The sequence below is a fragment of the Corticium candelabrum genome, chromosome 11 (assembly GCF_963422355.1).
Source record: "Corticium candelabrum chromosome 11, ooCorCand1.1, whole genome shotgun sequence".
Lineage (NCBI taxonomy): Eukaryota > Metazoa > Porifera > Homoscleromorpha > Homosclerophorida > Plakinidae > Corticium > Corticium candelabrum.
The window spans coordinates 2570275-2582449 of record NC_085095.1 but is presented as its reverse complement, the minus strand read 5'-3'; the positions used below and the strand labels follow the sequence as shown (position 1 = coordinate 2582449).

The following is a 12175-nucleotide window of genomic DNA, read 5'->3' as shown; positions in this document are numbered from 1 at the left end:
TTTTTATTTTTTTATTCTCATTTTATTATTTATAGAATGGTTTTTTATCTGTTGATGTTTGATTTTTGTGATCTTTAGATTTATTTTTTAAAGTTTGATTTTTAGGCACTTATGTGCTCAAACCTAGAAACTTGAACGCGCAGTTCGCTTATTCTATTTCTTACAAATTGAAATGGCCATAGACACTAGACACAGCGGGGGTCTCAGCAGGCATACATTCGAAATCGTGTGTCAGGAGATCATATTTCCAACACCCAAGTAGGTGTTTGTTTTACTTTACTTTCCATCACGTGCCAAACCAAGTTGGCTGCTCTTGGCTCTGACACACAACGTTGTGCCAGTGAATATCGCGGTCCCTAGCTGTGTAGGTACGCGCATTGTACACAACACGCCACCTTTACCGTAGACGAACCGGTTAGAGGGGAAATGCTACGAATCTAGATGTATTTAGACAGGCTCCGCTCTAGCGGATCGCCGAGTTGGCAACTGTGGTGACGAAGTGTACAGACTCGTTTGTTGTCTAGGAAAATTCGAGACACAATTAAAACATAGAAACCGTCAACCTAATACAATTATGTAGTGGACTGCGCGCTTTGACGGGCACACTTACATAAATGTGGTACGGTACCGGTGAGGATGGGCGTGGTAGTCTATAGCAGATCACATTTCTTCATTTGCATGACGTCGCACGCCTCACCAAGTAAACCGACATGTACGTCCTTCGCATTTACAACGCCTTCTGAATTCAATTTGAAGTCAACTCAACTGAACTCTATTTGCTCAATTCAACTCAATTAACTAACTCAACTACTAGTAGCTAACGTAGAACAGTGTGTGGCTACAACTGAAAGAACATGGTCATAGCTAGTCAGCTACAACTAGTCACTAAGTAGACTACTATGTCAATGCTACGTATAGCTACGAGAGTCAATAGTGCTAGACAATGATTGTAGATCGAGTTCTATCGTGTCACTCGGCGATCCCTGGGCTGTCATTGTCGGGGCGTACGTTCACATCTGCAGTCAAGCTGCGTGACATGGATGCACCGGCACCTTGGATAGAAACACGATTAGTAGTTCCATGTCCGACGAGTGAGCGGAGTTGTCCGCGGCCAAGAGCTGCCAAACGTGGTTTGGCACGTGACGAAAAGTAAAAACAAACACTTGCTTGTGTGTTGGAAATGTGATCTCCTGAGACACGCGTTCGAATGGAAGCCCCGCTGAAACCCCCGCTGTGTCTAGTGTCTTCGGTCATTTCATTTCTAGAAACAGCATAAGCGAACTGCGTGTTCAAGTTTCTAGTTTTGAGCACATAGGTGCTTAAAAATCAAACTTTACAAAATAAATCTAGAGATCACAAGAATCAAATATCAAGATGAAAAACCATTTTACAAAAATAAATACAAAATTGAAAATTAAAAAATGAAACATAGAAATTGAAATGTAGAAAATTAAATGGCCGGACCATCCACTGACCGTTGTCGCTGCTTAAAGTTGTAATATAGAGTTAATTCATTAGAAGTATAGCTAATTTGCCTACAATGTGGCATTTTGTTGCAATTTTGTTTCTCCATAGTAAATGAAAATTGAGAGTTCAGTTAAGAAACAACATCTGATATGCGGCATAATGACACCACGCGGACAGTTCACTTTTATTAGTCAATTACCAATTGCATGGAAGACGAAAATCATTGTACAGTATGTATAGCCTGGCCACATTCATCCACGCTCATATTTCATTGAATTGAAAAGGAAAATTGATCAAAGATTGAGTGTGCTGTTTGAGTCTACAGATAACTTTAAATTGTGCCCATCAGTCAAATTTTTCTAACCTATAGAATATTAAAATTGCAAGCAACTAATTTAATATTTAATATTTATTAATCCAAGCGTATAGTGAAAATATAACAGACAAACCCCACCCTGTTGGATACTGTATGTGGCTATACTCCTTTGTGACAAAGCCGCCGCGCGTCTTGTTGTTGCTACAGCCAACTTACGAAAGTAACTACGCCATTATAATTAATTAAATATACGAAAAGACACGCCTCCTGAAATCACGTGAGCTAGACCTGGAACTATGAAGACAGAGGATCGCTTGTTTGAAGTATTCGCCAGCTTTCTTCATCTTTGTTTACACGGTAAGAAGACCCTAGTACAAAACCACTGTAGAAGACGTGCATTAGACAGCTAATTAGTTAGGCTATCTAGTAGAAAAGCGGATCTCAATGGTTTCGAGTGCGCTAAACTCCTTTTTTGGTTGCATGTTGTCATACACGTTCGTACATGCTCTTGCTACGTGTTTGACTGCATGGTTTCTCGAACGAGTATGAGCGCTAAGCCGGGGCTTTCGAGACTTAGATTACCCAACCGATTTTGAATCGACGCTACACGGGTCGGGGGGAGGGGCAGGTTAACATTGGGCTGGACGGTGTCAGTGGTTATAGATGCATGTTAACTTAATTAATTAATTACTCTACTGCGTCCACCTGCAGTTCCTACAAGAAATTTCCCAAAAATTGTTTTGTCAAATCTTGAATGAAACCGATTCTAATTAATAAGCAAGCTCACTATTCTAAACAATTTAATTAATCTACAAACTGTAATTGTCTTTGTTGTTGATTGATTGAATTTTTTCAAAAATATGTAACAATTTGATGCAAATAATTTATTAACTTAACTAACCTGTTGCTGACACTATCGTCTGACTCGAAACCCGCTGATGTGGCCTCACGAGCTACGCCTTTAATCTGTTGTACAATCTTGTATTGTGAAATACTACTTAATTAACTAGTTGTACGGTATCCGTAGGCGCCTCGCGTCGTGAGTAACACGTCCAACGGAGTTTTCAGACCGTCTACTGAAACGCCGAGTCCTAACTTTACAATACGTATTTGTTGAAACCCTAGCTGTCATGGAAGTAAACATGCAAACTTCCTAGTAGTTTAGATTACGTATATAGGCCTGGTATAGGTAGTCGTTGTTTTGCGATTGTGATCAAGACAATTGAAATGTACGTTCCGTTGTAACGACTGTTATATGGTATTTACTGACATAGAAATTGATATCAGCAAACATTGACTATCAACAGTGTTAGATGCAGCACAGTGTAGTAAAGGATTGATCATACTGACATGTGAATAGTTGACTGTAGGCGTTATTCAACTCCTGAAGGTGTTTCTTGGTTGGCACGTACACACAGTCCCTAGCTACAATACAAAAGAATGGGGCGACGAAAGTTCATAAAGCGTTTTTGCCGCCGTTTGGTCACTTGCACGAATCGTTCTTAGACTCATCTGTAGTCGGACACAAAAACGATTTTTAAGGTAGGTCCTATCATGAAACGTGGTCGTGGGGAGGAGAAATTTGAGATTTGTGTATGTGTACGTACACACACACACACACACACACACACACACACACACACACACACACACACACACACACACACACACACATACACACACACACACACACACACACACACACACACACACACACACACACACACACACCAAAAGCTCGATGGAGACCCAAATAGGACCACGCCCATTTCTATTGTGCGACCCGGATTAGAAGCCTCTCTTCGCTCGGCAATTAGCTCAGTAGCAAAAAAACTCTAAAAACTAAAATCGAATTAATTATATTTGATTTTATAGTTTTTGCAGTTAGTGGTCTTGTAATCAGAGAAGAGCCAGCAGATACAGTCACAACACAAGTTGGTTCCGATCAGTTACGTACTGCTACTCTCTACTGCAGAACAATCTCTCAAGATGATTTGACAATCACTACTTGGTACAAAGATGACGTCAACGTAGAAGAGGGAAGTTTACCTTTCTATAACATAACGAAAGAAAGTCTTGTGGTTCAAACTACAATCCCCGTGATACCGCAGAATCACTAGAAAGATTGTATTATTGTGTGATCAATAACGGGACGGTAGCGGTCACAAGCAAGAGCGCGTATATTAGAGGTACATTACACGTTTGTCAATTATTTAATTCTAAATGAATGAATACGGTTCAATTTTACAAACTAGGAGATCGTTCTATTTGGTTTGATCTTTCATCGAGCGGAGTCTATTCCACGCAAGCAACAGTTGTAGTAGCTCAAAGTGGTTACTTACAACTACCAGTATCGGACAACAGACCATTCTGGTTAGTTGAATGTGAAAGTGTCACTATCAATTGTACATCTAGAAGCTGTTCATTTTGGCATGACGTATCTGTGACCGGTCGACTCGTCGTTTTCTCCGTCCTTCGCATTAGATACAGTGAAATCAGAAACAACATTGACAAATGTAGAAATGAAAGCACAATACGTGTCATCGGTACCATCGGAACACCTGGAATGGAAAGTACGTTTCTTTTTAAAGGTCAGATTTTAGTTGAACAATTAGATAACAAATAAAGCATTCAAATGTGTGTGTTGTAATGAATGTGTGTTGTTTTAGATATTATATTATTGGTTCCAAGAAACTATATTAATAATCAAAATATTTTTGTTAAAGTTGGCAGTAATGCAACCCTTTACTGCATGTACAGTCGTATTAACAGCTCGTACACGTGGAAAAGAGATGGTTCTGTGATTGTTGTTGGTATGAGATTTTCATTGCTCATTGATTGTGTGCTGCACATACAAAACGTGACTGAACAAGACAGCGGGCAATATGAATGCACTATTACCGCAACATTTTCATCACTTGGCGTTCAAACCAGAAAAGTGCCATGGAGTGTTACAGTATACAGTAAGTCAATTTCTACAATTATATACTTCTAAATAAATTACTTATATTGCACAGTGACAATATTGTGTGTCATATTGTTAGTTGTTGTAAATTAAGGTTTACCGCGTGTTACTCTATCTCTATCTCAACTAAACGACACACGCACTGAACAAGTCTGCAACACAACCAACCTTGTTGTTCCCTGCATCCTAAATCATCTCCCAACTACAGTAAAGTGTCAAGCAAAAGGATCTTTTCCTATGTTGATTCAACTATTTCGCAACGCCCAGTTGCTGTTAATTAATTGATTAACTAACCTTAGAAAGACTAGAGAATAACCAGCAATGACATACCTGATGAGGAAGAAGTGTTTGTATGATGGGATGGAGGTGATGCGGTTTGAGACGTTAGCAAAACGGTTGATGTCGTTTCGATTGGTATAAGATCTGATCGTTGAGAAGACGAGCTGGTGCGCGGTGTCGAAGTGGTAGGAAGATTTGGAATTTACCACCGATCAGCCAGTGACAACATTACAGATTCGCCTATCAAGGGTGTTGAACTACGTTCTCAGTGGCTGGCCTAAGGAATTGGATGGGCCAGCTTTGTTACCCTACTGGTATCGACGTCGTGAACTGACCGTGTTGGACGGCTGCGTGCTGTGGGGTGCACGATTGGTGGTGCCACCTCAGGCGAGGAAGCGGGTATTGGAAGAGGTACACAAAACACATCCAGGTAGTTCTCGAATGAAGGGCCTGGCCAGAAGCTACGTTTGGTAGCCCAAGTTGGACCGACGTTGGAACAGGTTGCTCAGTCGTGCGACAGGTGTCAGGCTCACAGGATGACAGCACCATTACATCCGTGGGTGAACCCAGGGCGCCCACGGGCTCGACTACATCTTGATTTTGCCGGTCCTTTTATGGGAAAATGGTTTCTAATCCTCGTAGATGCCTTCTCTAAATCGCTAGAAGTACACCCAATGCATGCCGCAACAACAAGGGCGACCGTTAAAATCCTGCAAAACATGTTCGCGACACATGGAATTCCACATGTGATGGTCACCGATAATGGGTGTGTCTTTACCAGCGTGGAATTTGGTGACTTTATGAGAGGCAATAGAATCACACATGTGACATCTGCCCCTTACCACCCGGCTACTTATGGGCTAGCGGAGAGAGCAGTCCAGACATTTAAGGGAGCCATGAAAAAGATGGAGACGGAGTATAGCTCTCTAGAGAGTAAGGTAGATCGGTTCCTGTTTCGGTATCGCCTGACACCGCATGCCACAACAGGGGAACCACCCGCCGTTTTGTTCATGGGGAGGAGACCTCGCAGTCGGCTAGACCTCATGCATCCCGACTTAGCCCAGAAGATTCTGCTTAAACTACAACGACAGAAGCAGGACCATGACAAGACTTGCAGGGAGAGGACCTTCAAAGTAGGACAACATGTCTTTGTGAGGAATTTCAGTAAGAGATGTAAGTGGCTTCCAGGGACAATACTGGAGCGGACCGGACCAGTCTCTTTCTGCTGTGAGTTGACAGATGGAACGGTAGTCCGGCGACACCAGGACCAGATGCGCAACAGAATAACAACAGGCAAAGTTGGAGAATTGGCACCAGCACCTGGCGCAGATGAAGAGGTGTTAGACGATTTAGAGGATGGTACCGTGACGGGAAGGGCCAGTATCAGTAACGTACAGAATCCTGCAGATGCTTCCGTTGGGCAAACAGCGGAGCCTGAAGAAAAACATCCGCGTAGCGAGGAACAACCTACATCGTCAGAGATGATAGCACCAACAATGGAACCGGTTATACGAAGATCATCACGTACATCTAAGCCACCAGACCGATTGAACTTTTAGCGGTAATAACATTTGAACTTCAGTAGAATAAGACGTTTTAATCTTAGAAGGGAAGGAATGTAGTATATTGTATATACGGGACTGGGATAGTGGCGCGTGTGCGGTGTGGTCTGTTGAAGTTTTAGGCGGGTTCTGTATAGCGCTGTGTATTAGTAATACAACCATTCAAGTTACTACAGATGGGGAATGCGTAGAGTCCAAACTGCGCTGTCTGGAGTGTGTAATTATAAGATGCATAGAGTAATAGGACGCGTGCACTGTGCGCGCGCAGATATAGGGCGGGGCGATGTGAAGAGACTTCGCCAGTCACACCATCCTCTAGTGAGTGCAATACGCCCACTGCAGTCAAGAGTTTATCTAGAACAATGCGTATTGTACGTTCTAACGCGCGCTGCAGCAGAGTAGATTGAAAACTTGTCAAATACGCGCTAACTATCTATTTATTCAAGAACCGAGGTACCGTGAGATTGTTACAAAAGTAACTTTATACTGATGAAGTAGAAACGCAATCGTGTCAAGAGTCACGCCCTAATTAATTTGGAAAGTCTCGCGAACTTAGATAGTTAGATAACGTACAGGGTATTATTACATCTAATTTCTGAAAACAGATTATCTGATATCAATGCCAAAAAATTAATTAAGTTAATACGATTACGAGTTTTTATACTTTACTTTACGTCGTTAGTTTAACTCGTAGAGTTTTTACAGTGTCGCGTACAGTTAATCTGAACTCTCAAGCTCTTGATTGTGCAAGTCAATTTCGTGATCTCTTGTGATGCAACTAAATGATGGAGACGAACGCGATCACGTGCAGACGAAATAAAGTGCATAAATAGACACAGATCAACGAGAATCACTAGAGACACATGTATATACACTCCAACAGTAACAACTAGATCGATGCAGTAGTTTCTAGTAATTTACTAAATTAGAGTTTGTGCACACAATAGCAAGTCTCCTTGTCCATAAACAGCTATACCAAGCTAAGAAAATGCAATACTACTAATAAAGAGAAACAAAATTTGCAACTAAATTAATAAAAACCTATACTTATCAATTACTGATCCGGCTATACTCTTGTTTTACTCTTGTTGTGACAAAGCCGCCACGCGTCTTGTTGTTGCAATGACCAACTATGAAAGTAACTAAGCCATTATATATATAAATTAACTAAATACACAAAAAGCCACGCCTCCTGAATTCACGTGAGTTAGACCTGGGGCTATGAAGACAGAGGATCGCTTGTTTGAAGTAGTCGCCAGCTTTCTTCATCTTTGTTTACACGGTAAGAAGACTCTAGTACAAAACCACTGCAGCAAGCGTGCAATAGACAGCTAGGTAGCTAGGCTATCTATTAGAAAATCGTATCTCAAAGGTTTCGAGTGTGCGGAACTCCTTTTTTGGCTGCATGTTACCTGAGTGTCATACACGTTTGTACATGCTCTTGCTATGTGTTTGACTACATGGTTTCTCGAACGAGTATGAGCACTAAGCCGGGACTTTCGAGGCTCAAATTACTCAAGTACGGTACATTGGACTAGCCGGTGTTAGTGGTTATAGATGCATGTTAACTTAATTAATTAGTCTACTGCGTCCACCTGCAGTTCCTACAAGAAATTCTTCAAAAATTGTTTTGTCAAATCTTGAATGAAACCGATTCCAGTTAATAAGCAAGCTCACTATTTTGAACAATTTAATTAATCTACAAACTGTAATTGTCTTTGTTGTTGATTGATTGAATTTTTTCAAAAATGTGTAACAATTTGATGCAAATAATTTATTAACTTAACTAACCTGTTGCTGACACTATCGTCTGACTCGAAACGCTGCTGATGTGACCCCACCAGCAATCTGTTGTACAATCTTGTATTGTGCAAATACTACTTAATAAATTAATTAACTCAGTAGTAGAAAAACTCTAAAAACTTTAAAATCGAATTACCTATTTTTGATTTTAAGTTTTTGCAGTAAGTGGTCTTGTAATCAGAGAAGAACCAGCAGATACAGTCTCCACACACGTTGGTCCCGATCAGTTACGTACTGCTACTCTCTACTGCAGGACAATCTCTCGAGATAATTTGACAATCACTACTTGGTACAAAGATGACGTCAACGTAGAAGAGGGAAGTTTACCTTTCTATAACATAACGAAAGAAAGTCTTGTGGTTCAAACTACAGATCCACATGATACCGGAGAATCACTAGAAAGATTGTATTATTGTGTGATCAACAACGGGACGGTAGCGGTCAGAAGTAAGAGCGCGTATATTAGAGGTACATTACACGTTTGTCAGTTATTTAATAGAGTAACTACGTCATTCCTAAATGTATGAATATGGTTTAATTTTACAAACTAGGAGATCGTTCCATTTTCTTTGTTTCTCCATTGACCGGAGCTTTTTCCACGCAAGCAACAGTTGCAGTAGCTCAAAGTGGTTACTTACAACTACCAGTATCGGACAACAGACCTTTCTGCTTAGTTGAATGTCAAAATGTCACTATCAGTTGTACATCTACAAGCTGTTCATTTTGGCATGACGTATCTGTGACTGGTCGACTCGTCGTTTTCTCCGTCCTTCACATCAGATACAGTGAAATCAGAAACAACATTGACAAATGTAGAAATGAAAACACAATACGTGTCATCGGTACAATTGGAACACCTCGAATTGAAGGAACGTTTACCTTTAAAGGCTAAATTTTAGTTGAATAATTAGATAACAAATAAAGGGTTTACGTTTGTGTGTTGTAATGGATGATTGTCGTTCTAGATACTATATCATTGGTTCCAAGGGTTTATATTAAAAATCAAAGTATTTTTGCTAAAGTTGGTAGCAACGCAACCCTTTACTGCATAATATCCAGTCTTAGTAGCAGCTCGTACACGTGGAGTAGAGATGGTTCTGTGATTGTTGTTGGTATGAGGATCTCATTGCTCATTGATGGTGTGTTGCACATATGTACAAAACGTGACTAAAGAAGACAGCGGGCAATATGAATGCACTGCTGCCGCAACATTTGGTGGTGTTCATATTGACAGAACGTTGTCATGGAGTGTTATTGTATACAGTAAGTCAATTTCTACAATTATATACTTCTAAATAAATTACTTATAGTGACAATATTGTGTGTTATATTGTTAGTTGTTGTAAATTAAGGTTTACCGCGTGTTACACTATTTCTATCTCAACTAAACGACACACGCACTGAACAAATCTGCAAAACAAACAACCTTGTTGTTCCCTGCATCCTAAATCATCTCCCAACTACAGTAAAGTGTCAAGCAAAAGGATCTTTTCCTATGTTGATTCAACTATTTCGCAACGCCCAGTTGCTGTTAGAGCAAAACGTGACGAATGCCAATCATGCTGTGCAGCACACAATTTCATCTCCTCGTTCAGGAATCTATCAATGTATCGAGCAAAAGAGAACTTCATGACTCAAGTATTGCTACACGATGCCTTAGAATTAAAGTTCCGCTGCTAGTGAAGCTAGAAAAACGAGACTCCGGGCGCCAACGGTTTCTGGATTGGCCGGATAGCTCACCAGATCTTGACGAAATAGCAAACTTCTGGGCGATCATCAAGCGGCGTGTTGAGCTTCCTAGGTCTCAAAACTTTCATGAACTGGAAGACGCAATCCAGATGGAGTGGCACTTGCTCACGCCTTCTGATCTGTTGCCGTACACTGAACGCACGTCTAGCCGAATGCGACTTTGTCTAGAGCTACGCTAGTGAGAGAAATGCTATCAAAGAATGAAAGAAGGACACAAACTATTGATGCGCACTTGTCAGTTTCCAAAAGTCTAGCAAACCTACGGGCATACACAATAGCCCTCTTCTATCTAAAAAGAATGTTGGTGACATGAAAACGGATGCGTTTCTGCTCACGCTACCCACGGCCACGCCTTCAAGCGTAACTGTGTCAATAGTTTTGATGCGGACTGTATCTACATATTGATTGACTTGACTAACTAAATTAAAATAGCAAATCGTTTATCGTATACTGTCTATTTTTCTACAGCAGGTGATGGACAAGAAAGTGGAAGAAAGTCTTCATATCTGACAGGTGTTGCAGTATCAGAATGGGTTGTATCTAGCCTCGTCCCCAGACTCACGTGAGCCTGGCAGTGTCCGGTTCCCGTATGACACTTTCAGCCTCCCGTACTCACCGCGCCTACTTTCACACACTTACTTCACTAAGTGTCACCCCACGTCATAGTCTTGGCACCCCACGTGACTACATGGTACGTATGTCACAAACTCAATTAGCTTAAATCTATCTATTGTGTGACCCAGCAGACTGTGTATCACGCCCAAGCTTCCAAACAGCGCATGGTGACTCTCCACAGTGAGTGATTCACCACGTTCACGCTATCCAAATCTCAAGACGACTTCAGCATGTGGAAAGGTGAGTGTATTCCTAGCTAAGTTATTGTCCTACTCGCGTAGACTGGCGAGCCTGCCAAGTCTAGTTACAGCGATCCGGACTGCGCGTGTAGTTCACTCGTTGTTTCCTCGCACATCCGCTATCTGCATGGCCCTTGCTAGTGCACAGACTCTAATAACGGAAACTGCTGAATATTTCTCTGCTAACACAAGCTCACTCTGTTAGCATCTGCTAGCTTTCCGGTAATGTCTAGTCTTCCCAGCGTAAGAATTTGAACTCCTGAGTGTCTTAAAGCACAACTGCACAGGCTTGATGCACCCGCTTCTAGCAGACGATTCACGTTCGAGCTTTGTGGTGAGCACATTCTCCCAACTCGCACAGGAACAGCCCGTGCTTTTCTTTCAAGGCCCCTAAATTGATATTTGGCTGTGAATAGAACGTCAGCAGGTGTTTCTATCTCAGTTTGATATTCACCATTTCCTGACCTTGCACCATCACGACGTGCAGCACGTCATCGTATGTACAACCAGCTGCACCGAACGCAGGAACTTTGTTTGCTATCAGAGCAGCTGAACCGTCACCCCTGCTTTACCTAGGTAAAGTTGAATTAGATTACGTCAAGTCGATCCTTGTCAACGCTACACACTGACTTTCTTTGCAAAGTGTAAAGGAGCGTTTTAGCACTTAATCGTGCCCTCTCATCGGTTTCGGAAGTCGTCTTCTTTGTTGAACAGCTAGTACGTTCAAGTGACAGAATTTACACGTCATAGTGAGAGCTTGGCTGTAGAAGAAATGACTCATAATTGCCGTCAAGCACTCTAGACAACACTACAGCTGTAGATTAGCTGTTAATTAGCCATATGTTAGCTAGACATGTCTTGGTGTGGCGTCTAGTGTGACGCCTACTTGCACATGACCTGCAGTTCGAGAACTAAATCGAACGCGAGTTTTAGTTTTTCGGGCAGTTTTAGAACTGTCGGAACTACAAACAGAACGCGCCCATAGTTGCTACGAGCAACGAGCTATATATCTATCCTTTTCTATGATTTGGGTAGTCATGCTGTAAAGTTTAGAATCTTAACTTTGAAACTCAAAATGTTACTATTTTACGTAAAGCAGTCTGCTGGGATAGCGTGTTGCCTGTCTAACAATTTTTGCTGTTAATTATTTGATTATATCTAAGGTCCGCGGATTTTTGTC

At 41.4% G+C, this 12175-nt stretch overlaps 2 protein-coding genes across 2 annotated transcripts; both read left to right on the top strand.

Annotated features, from left to right (window-relative positions):
- Window positions 1-5069: 5069 nt before the first annotated feature.
- Window positions 5070-6586, top strand: LOC134186547 (uncharacterized protein K02A2.6-like). The gene is made up of 3 exons (XM_062654536.1): window positions 5070-5162; window positions 5262-5457; window positions 5502-6586. Exons 1-3 carry the CDS (start codon window positions 5070-5072, stop codon window positions 6584-6586), a joined length of 1374 nt encoding a protein of 457 aa, XP_062510520.1.
- Window positions 6587-7810: 1224 nt separating this feature from the next.
- Window positions 7811-9501, top strand: LOC134187463 (uncharacterized). Its single transcript, XM_062655578.1, has 3 exons — window positions 7811-7871; window positions 8555-8860; window positions 8944-9501. Exons 1-3 carry the CDS (start codon window positions 7811-7813, stop codon window positions 9282-9284), a joined length of 708 nt encoding a protein of 235 aa, XP_062511562.1. The 3' UTR covers window positions 9285-9501.
- Window positions 9502-12175: the final 2674 nt, after the last annotated feature.